General features: G+C 41.9%; 1 protein-coding gene across 2 annotated transcripts in view; it reads left to right on the top strand.

Moving 5' to 3' along the window:
• LOC141113836 (caspase-3-like) overlaps positions 1 to 17542 on the top strand; it is a 47508-nt gene extending 29966 nt beyond the window's left edge. For both annotated transcript variants that reach the window (XM_073607155.1, XM_073607160.1), the window contains exons 3-7: positions 254 to 384; positions 466 to 594; positions 1160 to 1335; positions 12090 to 12210; positions 16845 to 17542. In XM_073607155.1, the coding sequence (XP_073463256.1) occupies positions 254 to 384; positions 466 to 594; positions 1160 to 1335; positions 12090 to 12210; positions 16845 to 17071 (784 nt within the window). In that variant the 3' untranslated portion in view covers positions 17072 to 17542. The remainder of the gene's footprint in view (positions 1 to 253; positions 385 to 465; positions 595 to 1159; positions 1336 to 12089; positions 12211 to 16844) is intronic.
• Positions 17543 to 19392: the final 1850 nt, after the last annotated feature.

Below are 19392 nucleotides of genomic sequence, written 5' to 3'. Positions count from 1 at the left end.
TAGACATTGGAGGCTTTTTGGACATTCAGGTGCAGTCTGCCCATCCTCAGCTAAGCATACACATATGCCTGGGGAAGTATCAGATAAATGCTTGTGGCTATGCTTCTGATAAGAGGAACAATAGCCTACTGGATACTAAAGGTTAGAATAGATTCTGAAGCAAGAACCCCCCCTAGCAAAAGAAGGATGGACTATATTATCCCTTCAAGAATCTTTGGTGTGCTCATGTACTATACTTTTTTTTCTCTCCTAGAATTAATTTGAAGGGTGGAGCAGCAAAGGAAATAGAATCAAAGTTTAATCACCTCTTCAGATACAGCACAGACTACCCAGAGATGGGGTTGTGTGTAATTGTTAATAACAAGAATTTCTACCCAACCACAAGTAAGTGTGTGTACGGTTTGTGTATCTGTCTTCCAGCACATTTTGTATATAGTTTAAATGAGTTTGTTTTCCTTTTTAAAGGAATGGGAATGCGGAATGGAACTGATTTAGATGCCCAAAAATTACAGATTACATTTAAAAATTTGGGTTACAAAGTGCATGTTTACAATGATCTGAAGTGCTCTGCCATCTATGAACTTTTGAAAAAAAGTAAGTACCATCCACCACAGTCACTATGATGATATACTTTCTGAATCATTTCGGAAACGCAGACTGACATTTTTCTGCATAAATAGGATGTTGTACTGCTAAGTCCAGTGTTGTTGAATATTCAGCTGTCATATTGTAACTGGTAGTTCTATGACAAAAGAGCTAGATTGGAAAATCCTGCTTCAGATGTATTTCTTTGCAGGGATTGTCGCCTTAGTGGAAAAATTATATTAAAATGAACTTGCCATATTCTGCAATTTGTGTAGTTGGCTTGTTTTGTGTATAATTGATAAAAAGACTCACTTCTATGTCATCTCTATTTCTACTGATTTCTAGCTCACACAGAGATAGGGCCAGTGATCATCAGCGTGTCTTTGTCATTGTTACAACATACTCCACTAGCACTTCCTGCCTGTAATGCAAACTCACAGAATATTTTCACCAATCCTTCTTTAGAGCTCTAGATTTTGATGTGTTTTTCAATGTAATAAACTGGTAGCATAAACTATTGGTTATCAGCCTTTCATTTTTATAAACATTAAGTGTTGATATTTGTTTTGTGCAGTGGCTGAGGATGACCACAGCAAAAGAAGTTCATTTGTTTGTGCACTTTTGAGCCACGGTGAGGACGGCTTGTTATATGGAGTAGATGACTCCATACCTATTCAAAAGCTCACATCCCTTTTCCGAGGTGACCGATGCAAGACCTTGGTGGGCAAACCCAAATTATTCTTTATTCAGGTACTTTGCTTTTAATAAATAAGATGTTGTATGTGAACAACACTGTGCGCCTAGTACAATATACCCAACAGTACATATACAACACTTTGCTTTTAATATTTAAAGTTCTCATGTCAAACTGCTGCTGCTAGGCTTTATTTATACAGTAATTTCTCATATAGCTTGAGTTGAAAAATATTCTGATTCATGGTGCTGCGTTATGTACTGAAAGGCAACATGATTTAATATCATATTTCTGGAGTTTTTCTGATTGATACAACCAAGCGCTTTCTTGGGGGCGGTCTGTATATTTGGCATCTATGGGCTTACTGGCTGGGGATTCTACCTTGTTGCATCTGAGGCTAAATTACCCACATGTGATCAGAGAGGATGGAAGCTGGAGGCAGGTTGATATTTCCCTCTGTCAAAGGCGTGACCTTGACGTCCTTTGTATGCCAGGTCCATACACGGTGGTGAACGAGAAATATTGGGAAAATTTCACTCTGGGTTCTGGATGGAGAGATCATTGCTGGGAAGGAAGCACCTGGATATTATTTGGGACATAGACGAGTTTGTTTCTTTGTCCTAAAGGATACCGATGTAACGTTAGTCATGGAACTAGGGTGTTCCCTGAACCTAACAGTAGGTGCATGATATACCCCGGGGCATGGTCTCTGAAATCCAGGCACACGGATGGAATTTTGTGGCTTTTAATTGTTTCAGGTTTATATGTGTTATGCCGCGTACACACGAGCGGACTTTTCGACCGGACTGGTCCGATGGACCGAATCCGGGGGACATTCCGACCGTGTGTGGGCTTCATCGGACCTTCAGGGGACTTTTTCTGTCGAAAATCTGACGCACTTAAGATTTGGAACATGTTTCAAATCTTTCCGACGGACTCGAGTCTGGTCGAAAAATCCGCTCGTCTGTATGCTAGTCCGATGGACTAAAACCGATGCTAGGGCGGCTATTGGCTACTGGCTATGAACTTCCTTATTTTAGTCGTCCGGTCGTACGTCATCACATACGAATCCGTCGGACTTTGGTGTGATCGTGTGTAGGCAAGTCCATTAGTTAGAAAGTCCATCGGACCTTTCATGCCGAAAAGTCCGCCCGTGTGTACAGGGCATTAGATTTAAAATTTATATAGAAGGGTCTCCCATTTATCTATCTATGTAAGTTGAGGGACGAATTGACGGTAAGGTCTCTTCGTACAAGTTAGAGGCTTTGCTGCCTATTCAGAGCTCTGAAATACCACTGACATGCCAAAATTGCGGTAGGAAAGGCCACTGTGAGCAAGCCTGCTTAATCCCGACCCGTATTTACAGTAAAGGGTTATAGGAGGTTGGGAGCGGGAATGCGTAATTGGATGGGTCACATATATATGTATATATTATGGTAATGGGTTGATTTATGTTATGGTATAGTGTGACATGTGTATTTTAGGTTAGTAATATTGGTGAGTAAGGCCCTCCTCGAGACTCTGTATCTGAAAGCTTGTTAATATGTTGCTCTGAGTGTGTGCTGGTGAATGGTGAGTGAATGGATACCCCTTGCCTGTAATGCACCCTGTCGTGAAAATACCGTAAAGGAGAAGACACAGGATGGTGACATGGAAGCAGTCGCGGAAGAGTGATGGTGGTGTGTCACTCAGTGGCAAAGTGGCACATGTTAGGAAGCACAACCCGGTAAGACCGTTATGGACTGTTCCATAGGAGCTGTTTCTTAAGGACCTGTTGGAAAACCTAACACGTTAAGACAGTTATGGACTATTCCATAAAAGCCGTGTCTGAAGATGGGTGATATGCACCTTTTAGGTGCAAAGCGGATATGTTGGAAGGAAACAAGATTTAATATCATATTTCTGGATGACACAACCAAGCCATTGCTTTCTTGGGGGTGGCCTGGAATGTAACAGGTTGCACATCAAAGCTTTGTAGCAGATCTGAAAGAAGAGATCAGGCCTCCATCAAGGCTGGACAACTCGGCTCTGGACCGTCTGTTGTTATAACGCTCTTGAAAGGGACCATGGCTGCCAGGATGATTGATGACGGTGGGTGACAAAGATCAAAGGATCAACAGGCACCTAGAGATGATACATGGCCAATGCTGCCCCTAGGGGCCAATACAGCAGGACAGACAGTAATATAATGTATTAAAAGGACTACCTCTTGGCAATATCTCATTGGACAGGAGGCTAGTGGGGGTGGTTACGAATGGGTCTAAATGAATGTGTAAAAAGAGCACACAGGAGGGAATTTGTCCCTTTTTGCTCTTGGCTCGTGCCTGAGCCTGATGGCTCTCTTTTGTCATACTGAGCCTAGCTGACCAAACAATATCTCAAGGAAAGCATTGTGATAAGTATCTGATGTTCTTTTGTCATATACTCTGTATAATTCTCTATAGTATTTCCATGTTAGCATATTCCTATTTTCTTGGGAAATAAATAAGACATTGTTACTAAGCAGTGTATTTGTTTTCATAGCTAACCTTATATCATTGTGCTCATCTGAGTTTTAATAGACTAGCTAACTATGGGAATAGACAAGTTAATACATAGGTGCAAAAAATAGAGGGAATCTGTAACCACCGATTAATAATATTTATTGTACCAATTACCATTTTGAGCCTCATGGCTATCTCTTTTGCCATACTGAGCCCAGCTGACGAAAAACAATATCTCGAGGAAAGTATTGTGATAAGTATCTTTTGATGTTCTTTTGTCATACTCTGTATAATTCTCTATAGTATTTTCATGTTAGCGTTTTCCTATTTTCTTGGGAAATAAATAAGACTTTGTTTTATTAAGCAGTGTGCTTGGTTTCATAGCTAACATTGTATTATTGTGATATCAACAGTAATATGTGATCAGAGTTTTAATAGACTAGCTAACTATAGGAATAGACAAGGTAAAACTATCTCAAATGGCAATGGCTGTTTTAGCCTAGATCTCTGCTTAAAGCTCCTTTTTCACATGCCTTGCAAATTGATTAACCACTTGCCGCCTGCCATAAAGCAATATGACATCGGCAAAGTGGTTGCAATATCCTGACCGGACGTCGTATGACGTCGCCAGGATATCAAGCCGCTGTGTGCCCCCGGGGGCAGGCATCGCGGCGTTCGTTGTTGCGGTGTGTCATTCTGACACACCGCAACTTCAATCTAGGTAAAGAGTCTCTGACAGAGACCCTTCACCACGTGATCAGCCATGTCCAATCACGGCTGATCATGATGTAAACAGGAAGAGACGTTGATCGGATTTTCCTCACTCGCATCTGTCAGACGCGAGTAGAGGAGAGCCGATCGGTTGCTCTTCTGACGGGGGGGTCTGTGCTGATTAGTGCCCCGAGGATGCTCACACTGGACCCCCCAGGGATGCCCACTACTAGTCACCACCAGATATGCCACCCATGGCCACCAGAGATGCCAGTCAGTGCCCACAATGGGCATCACTGATTGGCAGGCATTATTGTTTGGCACTGACTGGCATCCATCAATGTACATCAGTGCCCATCCGTGCCGCCTTTCAGTGCCACCTCATTGGTGCCCATCAGTGAAGGAGAACTTGCTTATTTACAAAGTTTTTTGTAACAAACAACATTTTTCAAAATTTTTTTTTTTTTTTTTTTTTTTTTTTTAATTAGTTTAGCAAAAAATAAAAACCTCAGAGGTTTTCAAATACCACCAAACAAAGCTCTATTTGTGGGAAAAAAATAATAAAAATTTAGTATGGGTACAGTGTAGCATGACCGCGCAATTGTCATTCAAAACGCAACAGCGCTGAAAGCTTAAAATTGGTCTGGGCAGGAAGGTGTATAAGTGCCCTGTATTGAAGTGATAATCAAAATTAATGGCTATCTGAAATTGTTATCATTATATCTGACATTTCTCTTAACATCTGACTGCTTATTGTCCTGGGCTATCTATCAGTTTCTGGATTGGTACCCCTTTGTGTTATACCCTGGGGACTGTACTTGGACCCCATGTGTGTTTGCTTCTTGGCATGAAGAGTCATTGTCCATCTCTATGGTTCCCAGACCCTGATGTCCCCTCTGGGGGAGTTATGCTCACTACAAGGAAAGCCTAGCCCCTAATGGGCCCAGCGACTTGGATAAGGTCTGACTGGGTTTCCCTGTATTTTGGGACCTGACAACCTGCAGTGCTTAGCACGCAATGCGGATACATGGACAGAGGAATAAGTAGTTATTCAAATTATTGTGTTTTACTCTCCTTTTTATAATTGTTTCTAACATTTTTGGCACAATATCTACTTAATTTTAAATCTGGCATTTTTTTTTTACCCATTAGACTTGTATATCTGCTGAAAAGACGCCACAGCATGTTTCCTGTACTACTTGGGTTACTGCAGATCCTGCAATCCAGACATGCAAAACCCTATTTCTTCCACATCCTATTCCCCGAGTACCCCACCAGAGCTCCACTCACTTAATGTCGAATCGCAGGCCCAAGGGAGCTGGAGCAAAAGGGCTGAATAGCATGCGCTCTACTGTTGTCTTACAGGAAACTCAGAATACAGCTCAGGCTGATAGTTGTTCCCTTTTTCTTGGAGCAATATCCTAATTTGACACTACTCCTTTTCTCTAACTCTAGCTGCATCTCAGGCACACGCCATGTGGCCCGTCTAACAAAAGCAGATTTTTCTGCCACTATGTCTGAATTCTTCAGGAAAACTTTTGGCACTCTAAGAACCTTCAGTTTCCAAAACCTCTACATTTCTTCTTCCCCAACTGTTCATGAATCAGAGCTGGAAACTACAAACCTGTTTGAGGATGAAATGGAGGCGCAGACACTGTAGCGTGGAAGCTGCAGAGGATTTCACAACCCTTGCATTTTATGAAGCACAAGCTATGGCTTCTCAACAAATGCTCTCCGATGTTAACACACTGATTGATGTGGTGCAAACTTGTCTTTTTCAAGTAATACCTGATTGTCCACAGCTAAAACAAGCCCCTATGGGCACTCGGAGGCCAAAAAATGTTTTAACCACTTGCCACTTGCCATATAGCAAAATGACGGCAGCAAAGTGGTTTCAATACCCTGACCAGACGTCATATGGTCAGGATATTGAGCCGCTGCATGCCTCCGAGGGTGCGCATCTCGGCGATCGTTGTTGCGGGGTGTCAGTCTGACACCCCGCAACACCGATCTAGGTAAGGAGTCTCTGATGGAGACTCTTTACCACGTGATCAGCCATGTCCAATCACGGCTGATCAGTGTAAACAGGAAGAGCCGGTGATTGGCTTTTCCTCACTCGCGTTTGTCAGATACGAGCAGAGGAGAGCTGATCGGCTGCTCCTCTGACAGGGGGGGGTCTGTGCTGATCGATTATCAGCGCAGCCCCCCCCCCAGGATGCCCACACTGGACCACCAGGGACACAACTAGGACCACCAGGTATGTCACCACCAGGTATGCCACCCTAGACCACCAGTGATGCCAATCAGTGCCCACAATGGGCATCAATGATTGGAAGGCATTATTATTTGGCACTGATTGGCATCCATCAATGACATACATTACAGTACATCAGTGACACCTATCGGTGCCCCATCAGTGCCGCATATTAGTGCCCATCAATGCCGCCTTATCAGTGCCCGTCAGTGCAGCCCCATCAGTGCCCATCATTGAAGGTGAAAACTTATTTATAAAGTTTTGTAAATAAAACGAAAAAAAAAAAAAAAATTTTTTCCAAATTTTCTGTCTTTTATTTGTTTAGCAGAAAATAAAAATCCCAGTGGTGATGAAATACCATCAAAAGAAAGCTCTATTTGTGGGAACAAAATGATAAAAAATTAGTTTTGGTACAGTGTAGCATGACCGCGCAATTGTCATTCAAAGTGCGACAGCGCTGAAAGCTGAAAATTGGTCTGGGCAGGAAGGTGTATAAGTGCCCTGTATTGAAGTGGTTAAAAAAAAGTTCCCATCTATACACAAATTGAATGTGTTCTACATGCGGATTGGCCTAATCCTGAAAGGATGTTAAATCCTCCTAAGCTTTTTGTTGAAACCTATCCTATGGAAAAGGAATTTAAGAAAAAATGCTCCGGTCTGGTAGTAGATCCTTTCATTTCAGTCCCAATAATTGCCTTACAGTTTCTACTGGGAATGTTCCCTTTATTTAGGTTTCTGTTCGTAGGCGTTTTGAAGCCCTCTTAAAGGCTTTCTTTCCCCTAAGCAGGTCCAGTCCTGCAGCCTGCAGTTGCTGCCTTGTCTATTTGCCAGACTATTGCTAAATGAAGAAGACAAATGAATAGAGACCATGAACATGGTTTTAGGCCGGGTTTACCCACGTTCATATGACATGCGAGTGTGACTGGCTCTCAATGGAGCCAGTTCACACATGTCCAGGGCGACCTTGGTCCAGGTTAAAAAAGGGTCCGGTGCGTCTTTGGGTCCTGTTCAGGTGTGAATTCAGGCTAAAATTCTGACCTGGATCGCACCTGAACCGGTGTAAAGGAATGTATCGGACCCCAGGCACAAACCCGCAGCCACACATGTGTGACCTCAGTCTTAATGGGCCCCCTCCCCTTAGAACAATTGCAGATGGTGCCCTCGGTCTTGTGTTGACGTGCTAGAAGATGTAATTTGCTAATTCTCTAAATTGTCTCTTATCTTTGTGCATATGCACAGGATTTTATGGTTAAGGTGTTGGTCTGCTGAACCTGCTTATAGGAGGTGCCTTATACACATGCCTTTTGACAGTTGATAAATTCATAAAGGAAGTCACTGGGGAAAGGTGCTTTGTATGTCCTTTCATTGCAAGCCTTGGACCCCTAAGGCCATCAAGCCCACCCAGAAGCCCACCTCACAATAAAGGGGCACCAACCCCACCCCCCCTCAGAGTAGGGAGACATCTATTGGCATTTGCACCAGTCTGAATCTAAGATGTCCCGAACCTCCTAGGTCTAATCTGTCATTTCAAGGGGGCTACAATATAGAATGTCTGTCTTTCTCTGTTCCTTCTTCACCTTCTCCTACCCCTCAATCTGCCAGTGTCACCTCCAAAAACAAGTAGATTTACCAACCACCTTACACCAGCTGCAGTCACAAGGAGTGGTTATACCAATTCCTGCACTGTAAAGGTTCCATGATTTTTATCAGGGCTGTTCAGTTCCCAAACCCAAATGAGGGCATCATTTAAATTTTGGGCTCTAGACCGATTTCATTGTGGTACCAAAATACTGTATGAAAGCACAAGGTCTTTCAGTGCATTTTTTAGACAAGGAGAATTTCTGGCATCAGCCTATCTACACATTCCCATCCTCCCCTCACACCAACACTTTCTGCCTTTTGGCTGTGGGAGACCAACACTTCCAGTTTGTTCACAAAAGCGTTTGCCCTACTTCTTGCTCTTCTGCAGACCATTTATGGAAGACTTTGTGCTGAAGGACTCCTCAACCACAACCTTGTCTGTTAACAGTCAAAGTATGATTCAGTTTCTGCAAACCTTCTGCTGGTAATCTAAAGTCTGCCTTCCAGCCTTCACACCAACTGGGTTGCCTGTGTCTAATCTTGGACATAGCCCAAGCTAGAATTTTTCTTCCTCCAAAAAAAAAAAAAACTGCCTCTTTAGGGCCCCAGATTGACTCTCAGATCCAAATGGGGCCCCTCAGTTTGCTTCTATTGAAATTTCTAGGTCTAATGGTGGCCTTCTTCTAGGCCATTCTTTATGCCAGTTTCATTTAATGTCATTTTAACTCGAAAATCCCCATGTCAACAACACAGATCCACTATCTGGATTGTCCCATCCGACTATCCAGAGTCGTTAAGAGTTATTCCTTCACATGCCCTAAAATATGATGACTGTGAATTACAATTCCCTAACTGTCCAGGAGACCTGGTCCTCAGGAGTCAAGACCCTCCAGTCAATATTCTGGAACTGAGTGCCGTCAAATTCACTACAACATAGGACCCACCTTCTGCAAAGTCACCCAGTAAGGGTGCAGCTGGACAGTGCAAAAGCAGTGGCCTACATAAATCTTCAAGAGGGCACCAGAAGTTGAGCTGCCGTAAGAGATACAAAATGGATACTCTCCTGGGCAGAAATTCACATTTCAGCTCTCTACCCTCCACATTCTTGGCCTATCCATTTAGCAGGCAGACTTTCTAACCTCCAACACCAAGACCCAGGGAAGTGATCTCTGCACCTTGAGATCTTCCAGAATCTGTCAAAGGTGGGGGAAACCAGATATGGACAGCCTGTCCTCCAGGTTAAACAACAAACTGTACAGACTTGTAGCCAGGTTCAGGAGTTCTCTGGCCTTGTGATTCCTTCGATTCCATTCAGATTGACATATGCTTTCTCTTTCATAAATGTTTTCCTTCAACTGCTGCGCAGGATAGAGCTAGAAAGTGTTTTTCTGTGATCCTGATTGCACTAAACTGGCCCCAAAAGAATGTGGTACACAAACATACTCGGACTTCTTGTAAACGAGCCTTGGCTTCGTCCAAACAAATCAGATTTGCAGGCACATGGCCCCCTTCACCCTACTTCTTAGTCACTGACAGTAAAGGCATGGCTGTGGAAACCTAGGTCCTGAAGGAAAAGGTTACTCAGAGCAAGAAAATCTGCCTCCTGCAAGATCTACTATCAGACATGGAAGACTTACGTTGCTTGATTCAAGGACTGAAAGCTAAGTCCCAAGGAGTACTCTGTTGCCCATATTTTGTCCCTTCCTTTAGTCTTTTTCTTGACCAGTGTCTGGGCCTGAGCTATACAGCCACTGGATCACTTTTACAGACAGCAGAAGGGGGACAGGTCATCTATGGATAATTTAATGTTCCAGAGTTTTATGTCATTCCACTGGCGTGCGCAATTTTAAAGAGAGATTTGTGGTATCTGTTTACTCAGGGTAACAATATTTTATATTTTACCAAAAAATGTGTTATTTTATACACGTTTGTGTTCAATAAAATTAATATGTATTTTTTTTTTTCATTTGCATTTGAAAAACCACTGCGCAAATATCCTGTGACAAAAAATTGCAACCAATGCCCACCATTTTATTCTCCAGAGTGTTTGGTTAAAAAATATATAATGTTTGGGGGTTCTAAGTAATTTCCTAGCAAAACATGCTGATTTTTACATGTACAACGCTTCACTTCCTGATTCCCTAACGGAGGATGGCGGCGGGGGCAGCCGAGAGACGAGCGATCGATTGGCTTCGGCTGCCGACATCGCTGGACCCTGGGACAGGTAAGTGTCCATTTATTAAAAGTCAGCAGCTGCAGTATTTGTAGCTGCTGGCTTTTAATATTTTTTGTTTAAGGTGGACTCCCTCTTTAATGAGGCTGTTACCCTCCCTTTCCTCTGTCCTGATCCAAACCTTGCCAAGGACATTTCCCTACACTGCTTAGATGTTGTCAGTGCTATTCTGCCTGGCAGCCACGGATGCTGTTTGCAAAACTGACTTTTTGTCCTACCTACAGGTTCTTGTAGAGAACATTCTGTCTCTCGCTTTAAATTGCCAGGTGGACCAGACAACTTATTTCCAGGGCTTATGACCTTAAAAAAACAGTTCTTCCTTTCCTCATTAGAGCCCATTCCACGACATCTGTTGATGTTTTTTGGGCCTTTCAACATCAAGCATCTGTATACTAAGTTTAGAAGGCCGCCACTTAGGTCCTATGAATATAGGCCCCCGTGTTCTGTACTGTATGATTAGAATAATGGGGAATTTTGACTTGCCTGTACATTCCTTCTCTTGGAGTACACTACAGGACACAGGTCCTTTCCCTCTGTCTTTTGTTGTCACTCGTTATTGCTTGCATACTTGCAGCATGTATTAGGAGTGGCCATACCAAGTTTTTTGCCAGTGGACAATCACCTAAAAGTGGTAACATTTTGCAAATTGCTGGAAGTTGGATAGTCAAGAAGGCACCTCATCCCTGTGAATACATATATTGGTAGGAGAGGAAACCAGATTTTTTAGGGTGCCAAGAAATTACTTATTCAAATATATAAATTTATTTATACAAAATGTATAAAACATCACCGTATCATCATATAGTAACCATAATATGAGTAACCAGCAGTGACTTCTTGCGCTACATGTTTTGCCATGCAATGGCTTCCTCGGGAGACTTCCAACAAGCACTGCATGGTAACTATAGGTGAAAAACAGTATATTAAAATCAGTATTTAATAATCGAAGCAATATTTTAAACACATCAAAAATAGAAATTAAATTATCTCGCAGATCCCCCCCCCCCCACTGTGTCTCCGCCTGAACTGTGGAACGTGTCCTATGTTTGGAGATTGCAAACCTGGTGTCTCAAGGACATTGAAAAAAAGCGGAGATATCTGGTGTATCACAGAGAAGGACATACAGCCCCCATAAGGCTGAGGGATATCTAGAAAAGGGGGGTAGATGATGAGCTTAGACTGACAAGAATCAAAAAAACAACAAAAGTATCTTTCTGACCATAAAAGATAAATATATTCAAACCTCAGAAAACAGAAGTGGGAACCAACTTATGGTACTGGATGGTATCATAACAGTTGATGCTTCCAAACCGTCAGTAGATCTGAGGGTTGAGTGGTGTGTGCATAACCCATGGTCTATAAATACAGGTCCTCTACTGTACTCCAAGATAAATTTACAGGTAGGTCGAAATTCCTATTTTTTACAACAAAGTAATAAGGAGGCCTTATTATTGCAACAGCAGGTAACAAAAACTTGACATATTTAGAATGTTACAAATTTATATCATTTTGAACTCCTAAATAATAGGTCCTTTTGTTTTCCTAAAGGCTTGCAGGGGAACAGAGCTTGACTCAGGAGTGGAGACAGACAGTGGAAGTGGATCAGAAGAAGAAGCGCACAGGATCCCAGTTGAAGCGGATTTCCTATATGCCTATTCTACAGTCCCTGGTATGCTATGAAAACCTACAGTATGTTTAAAGGGAGGTCACAATTTAAATAATGAGTTTAATTAAAGAAAGTACTGTTTATGCATATAATTTATTGCTTCCCAACAAGGACACATTTTAGAACAACATCTCTCAATGTTACTAATTATAGAAGCTGTTCATATCTAGAATCAAATTGGACATCCTTCTGAAAACTATGGATACAGTGGGTAAAGAAAAGAATCACCCCCTTTAAAATGATCAGAATGTGTTGCTTTGCAGCCTGAAATGAAGACAGACAGATTTTGTTTTTATCCAGCTGTGTTTATCAGTGCAACTCAGAACATACAAGTGAAAGAACACAACATGTCAGAAAAAAAATAATTCAAAAACAGAATCACTGAATTGGGAAAAGGACCATCTTCTTTATATCAGTATTTTGTTGAACCACCTTTTGCTTTAATTACAGCCTTTATTTGTCTTTACTAACTTTGCACATCTAGACTTTGCAATATTTGCCCACTCCTCTTTGCAGAACTGCTCAAATTCAGTTAAATTTGATAGTGACTGTGGACTGCAGTCTTCAAATCATTTCACAGATTTTCAATGGGGTTTAAGTCTGGGCTCTGACTAAGCCATACAAAGGCATTCTGTTTTTTTTTCTCCTTCAAACACTGTGTGGTTATTTTTGCTGTGTGCTTTGGGCCATTGTCTTGTTGGAAGGTAAACCTTCTTTCCATTGTCAGAAGGCAGCAGATTTTCTTCAAGAATTTGATGGAATTTTGTCCCATCCATTTTTTCTATCCTGAAATGCTCCAGTCCCTGAAACACCCCCATAACAGGATATTACCACCTCAATGATTTACTGTAGGAATGGTGTTTACAGTATTTGGATGGTGAGCTCTATTAAATTTCCACCAGACATATGGTTTGGTGTTGAGGCCATAATAATTAAATTTTAGTCTCATCTGACCACCTTAAATGCACCCTGAAGATTCTGAGGTCACATGGAAAAAGGTGTTATGATCAAATAACACAGTTCCTACAGTAAAGCATGGAGGTGGTTATATCCTGTTACGAGGTGTTTCTCTGCAGCAGAGACTGTAGCACTTGTCAGAATAGTAGGAAAAAAATGGATAGGACAAAATTCCATCACATTCTTGAGGAAAATCTGCTGCCCTCTGCCAGAAAGTTGTCAATGGGAAGGTTTACCTTCCAACATGACAATGACCCAAAGCACACAGCAAAAATGACCACACGGTAGGTGAAGGAGAAAAAAAGTAAATATCCTTGTATGGCTTAGTCAGAGCCCAGACTTAAAGTGGTTGTAAACTCTCCCAGATAACTTTTCCCCATTTAAATCAGTAATAAGCACTGTACAAATTGCTGTGTATGAATCAATTCTAACTACTCCGTTTGCTTGTAATCTGCCTTTTTCATTTTCATGACGTCACCTGCGCATATTTCTCCCGATGCACGGCATGCTCATTGTGCTGTCAGTCCATTCATTTATATGCATCTCTTCTCTGCAGCACGGCTCCGATATCCCGCGAGATTACAATGCTATTCACAAGTTCCTGAAAAACCCCATGTGACTTGCAACATCATAGGGGGTATAAACATCAGCACTTTGCATGGCACACAGGAGCAAGGAGATCAGCTTCATCATATAGATTGTGTCTAAAACATATTAAACAATCAATAAATGTGTTGCAAAGCTTGCTCGCCTCTCTATGTTTCAATATGTGGGATATTATTGCTGTACTAATTGGGAATGAAAACGAGGCTTGGCTACAACTTTACTGAGCATGTGTGAGGTTACAGCAAGGACAAACAGAAAAACAAAAAGGGCGGAAGTAAACTGCTCTTCAGACTCAGACAGTAGCTAGTATGGCGCTGGCTGCAACCAGGAAGTAAAAATGACAAATCAAATGGGAAAAAAAAAAAAGAAACATCCTTAGAGGGGAAAGAATGCAGAATGTTATAGAAAGCTTTATCAGACTGGATTTATTAAGGTGCATTTGAGGGGGCTGAGTTTACTTCCTCTTTAACCCCTTCCCGCCGAGCGTATGCAGATGTGCGGCCTCAGCTTTCGGGGGGTTATACCGGGATGATGCCCGCAGCTGCAGGCATCATCCTGGTACCGTTTTTTTAGAGCGGGCAGTCGGCTTTCCAGGGATAACAACTGATGTGGCTTAAAGCCGCTCGGCTGTTATCCCGGAGGAGCGGGAGGGGCCGTACCGGATCTACGATCCGGTACGTCTGGCACCCAGTCTCCTGAATGTATACACGGAAGCAACGTCACAACATCACTTCCTGTCCACTCGGCTGCCAATGGCGCCAGTTTTAAAAAGTATACAGTATTTACAATCGCCGAAAACGGCGATCTGAATACTTTGAAGTGTAAAGGAGGGATTTGGGTTCTTTTAGACCCCCGATCCCTCCATAAAGAGTACCTGTCACCACCTATTACTGTCACAAGGGATGTTTACATCAGAGCGTTACACAGAGCGGCAAGGATGTGGAATTCCCTTCCACGGGCGGTGGTCTCAGTGGGGAGCATTGATAGCTTCAAGAAACTATTAGATAAGCACCTGAATGACCGCAACATACAGGGATATACAATGCAATACTGACACATAATCACACACATAGGTTGGACTTGATGGACTTGTGTTTTTTTTCAACCTCGCCTACTATGTAACTATGTAACATTCCTTGTGACAGCAATAAAAGTGATCAATTTTTTTTTTTTTTAAACACAATATAATAATGTAAAAATAAATAAGAAAAAAAAAAAAATTTTAAGCACCCCCCGTCCCGTGAGCTAAAGCAGCAAAGAAAACGCATACGGAAGTCGTGCCCGCATATGTAAACAGTGTTCAAATCACACATGTGAGGTATTGCCGCGATCGTCAGAGCAAGAGCAATAATTCTAGCACTAGACCTCCTCTGTAACTCTAACCTGGTAACCGTAAAAAAAAATTTAAAGCGTCACCTATGGAGATTTTTAGGTACTGTAGTTTGTCGCCATTCCACGAGTGCGTGCAATTATAAAGCGTGACATGTTTGGTTTCTATTTACTCGGCTTAACATCATCTTTCACATTATACAAAAATGTGGGCTAACTTTTACTTTTTCGTTTTTTTTAAATTCATGAAAGTGTCTTTTTTCTCGAAAAAGTTGCGTTTAAAACACTGCTGCACAAATACCCTGTGACATAAAATATTGCAGCAATCGCCATTTTATTCTCTAGATTCTCTACTAAAAAAATATATATAATGTTTGGGGGTTCTAAGTAAATTTCTAGCAAAAAATACAAATTTTAACTTGTAAACACCAAATGTCAGAAATAGGCTTAGTCATGAATGGGTTAAACCCCATTGGAAATCTCTGGATTGATGTGAAGACTTTAAATCAAATTTAACTGAACTCGAGCAGGTCTGCAAAGAAGAGTGGGCAAATATTGCAAAGTCTAGATGTGCAACGTTAGTAGAGACATCCCAACAGACAAAAGGCTGGAATTAAAGCAAAAGATGGTCCAACAAAATACTGACATAAAGAAGTGATTCTTTTTCTAACTCGTGATTTCTGTTTTTGAATTTTTTTTTTTTTTTTTTTTTTGTGATATGTTGGTGTTCTATCTTTCACTTCCATGTTATAAGTTACCCTGGTAAATACAGCTGGATAAAACAAAAACTGTATCTGTCTTCTTTTCAGGCTGCAAAGCAACAAAATGTGATTATTTTAAAGGGGGGGGGGGTGATTCTTTTCTATTTCCAATGTAGGTAGATTATAGTTCCTAGAGCTGGACATATGTGCTGGGTGCTGGGAGCTTTCATTAATGTGACCACTTCATACACCGGGCTCATGGTTGCTAAGACCCCAGCATCCACTGACTTCCTAGCAACCAATGACTCGTCCACGGCCCCAATCAGCTGCTGGCTGAGAGACTCCCTGGCCGACAGCAGAATGTAAACAAAAGGGCAGGGATGCTGGCTGATGTCATTACCCAGATATGGCAGTGGCTATATTTGGACAATGATGTCAACAGCAGCACCATACATACACACAGTGTTACCGAACAGAGCACACTTCACTCCCCTTATCTACTGCTACTGCTTTGACCACTGTGCAGCCCCTGCAATGAGCCTGATCTTTCATTGGCAGCAGTGTCAGTGCTCTATAGGTACTCTGCACCAATGTACATCCAGCACCTTCACAGTGCACCTCATTACACTCCCTACTCTGCCTCCAGCACCTACCCAGCCTACAAAAAGCATCCGCTCCTGAGTGCTCTGCTCACCCTTATGTCTGCTGCAACCTCTGATGCCATAACTCACCAGCATCCCCACCAATTTGTTTACTTTTTTCTGTTGGTCTGGGAATCTCCCAACTGGTAGCTGAATAGGTCCAGGGATAAGTAATCTGTTGCTATGATGCCGTCATTTGCATAGACAGCGTCCTAGCTACCAAGGGGCTGACCATGCAGTAAGGATGGAGTATCTTGTGATGGCATTCTAAAGGGTGTCTACGACCCTCTTTATGAATTCCACTATCTATTGGGTAAGTGAAAAGTTTTTGTAATATATAGTAACTATATGGATTATGATTAGTCAACTTCTGGGAATAAGCCCTGTTTATTCTTCTTTCTAGGGTACTACTCTTGGAGAAACACAGTAAATGGCTCCTGGTTCATCCAGTCTCTTTGTGAAATGCTAAAATTGCATCGCCGACAGCTTGAACTTATCCAGATTCTCACATGCGTAAATCACATGGTGGCCTTGGAATTTGAATCCTGTTCAACTCAAATAGACTTTCACGCAAAGAAACAGATCCCATGTGTTGTGTCCATGCTCACAAAAGCATTCTATTTTCCATAAGAAAGAGGAGCCTGCTGCCACTTGAATGATACAGTACCTGGTATACAATTCACTCCTTCATTCCGTACAGGGGAAGCATGAACAGGAAGGTTACACACAGACTGTTGTGCATTGACCCTGCTTCTGTAACCAGGTCTGATAAATTTTAGCAGACTGGTTGAGAAAGGAAGAAGAAAACTGAATGCAGTTTGAGGTTTAATTAGGGGCTAATATACAATAACAGGAACAGAATAAAGGTAGCTAGAATCTGGTTGTCTCAACAGCACCTTTTCTTTTTGCTCTGGTTTTTATATATAAACCCAGTAGATTTATAATTTCTGTTAGTGCAGGTTCTTATTTCAGCTAGGGCAGACAGTGACACTGTATAAGACTGCTTGTGATCTTGTTTTTTGACTCCTAAGTGCATGCGACTTGGATAGCATGTTTTGTCACGTGTTTGGTATTAAAAAAACTTTATTAGGTTTATTGTAAGTTAATGTATTTTCTACAATTTTTAGCCTTAGTATTAAATCTTCTAAAGCCGGAAAGCTTTGTGGAATCAGGGAATGTAAATTTAACCATCTATTCATACTTGACAGTTGAAGACATACCTAAAAAGCCTTGGTATACCAGCTACTTGAAATGCTTAAAATGTAAAAAGAAGAATACTACTAGTAGGATTTGTATTTGTTATGTGGTGTATATTATGCTCAAGTGGAATGAAGTTATTAGTAAATTGGTTGTATTGCACAATTATAATTACACTAATATTTTCTAGAAAAAAAAAGACAAATAGTACTTGGGGTTTTTTTTAGAGGTACAATACAAGAAGCAAGACTCTGGTGTAAAATGCCAGTAAATGAAGGGGAAAAGGGATAGTATGCTCCAGGTAAAAGGGGGGTGCATTAAGTTAAGGCATTGATTTATATAATGACAAATGAGATAAATACCGTATTGGCGTATAACACACACCCCAAGTTTAGAAGGGAAGTTTAAGGAAAAAAACTTTTAGGAGGGAAGTTTAAGGAAAAAATGCCCGTCAATGCAGCCTTGCACACTGTCCACCTGCAGCCTTGCACACTGTCCACCTGCAGCCTTGCACACTGTCCACCTGTGGCCTGTTTTGGTTTTAAATTTAGCGCTGCCCCCGCCGCCAAGATCTTCGGCTCCTCTCGCCGCCAACATAGACCGAGCTGAGCCGAGTGTACTCGGCTCCGCTCGCAGTAACGCCCCCGTCCCGCCCCTTGGCCCGGCTCCTATGATGAACACAACACCGGTCCAATGGCGGGACGTAAAGGCTAGGAGACGGGACTGGGCGTGACCGCGAGCGGGGGCCGAGTACACCGTACACTTGGCTCGGCTCGTTCAATGTCAGCGGCGCTCCACAGACAGTGGGGATCGGCGTAAAACAGGCACCCACGATTTTCCCCTGATTTTAAGTTGAAAAAAGTGTGTGTTATACACCGATAAATACGGTACATATTCTTTAAATAGCGGGGTGCTTATGTGGCAATTGAATGGTAGGGGAACCCATCAATAGTAATTCTAAGAAGTCAAGAAATCTAAGTCCTACAATTAAATTCAGTGTGATAATAATGTAGCCATAATAGTTTTGGAATGTATAAGACAGTAAGAAATACCAAACCTCCATTCAATCTAAATACGCACATAAATTCAGCAGAATGATGCATTATGCAAAAAGGCAATAACAAATTCCTAGAAACAGTTGTCATGATTAATGAACACCGCGTACATTTTAGTGCTGGGAAAACTGTTATTGAGCTCTGTTAGAGCTAATATTAGGATATTAAAGTGGTTGTAATCCCAAAAAAAAGAGATATCCTGTTCCTCTACAGCAGATTAAACAGCACAGCACAGTGTAACGTATAAACTGCCCCTTTTTAATCTGTAAAAAACCTGGTTGATCCTGCCTGTTACTGTGTCTCTCTCTGTGTGCTGACCATGGTAATCATGGCTGCTGATCTGTGATTATCATGGTCAGTTTGTGTGCCTCTGTCATGCTGCTTTACTCACTCCCCCTCCCTCCCTGCCTGTCAGTTTTGTGTGTGTGTGTGAGCCGTCTCCGCACCATACCCCCCTCCTGCCGCTGTTAGTAGTTGGTAGTAAAAAAATAATAATCTGTCCCTTTCTAAGCTAGAACTCCTCAATCCCTCCACTTTCCTTTCTGTTAGAGTGGTTGTAAACCTCCGTTATGGAATCTGAACAAAGCACATATATCTTTAGTGTTTAATTGTCTATCTCCAAAGCTCTAAGGCTCCGTTTCCACTACTGCCAGTTGTTGTGCGAAATGATACAGAAGTCAAAATCCATGTATTTCAATG

The sequence above is a fragment of the Aquarana catesbeiana genome, linkage group LG01, assembly GCF_042186555.1.
Source record: "Aquarana catesbeiana isolate 2022-GZ linkage group LG01, ASM4218655v1, whole genome shotgun sequence".
Lineage (NCBI taxonomy): Eukaryota > Metazoa > Chordata > Amphibia > Anura > Ranidae > Aquarana > Aquarana catesbeiana.
This window is presented reverse-complemented; position numbering and strand designations above follow the sequence as displayed.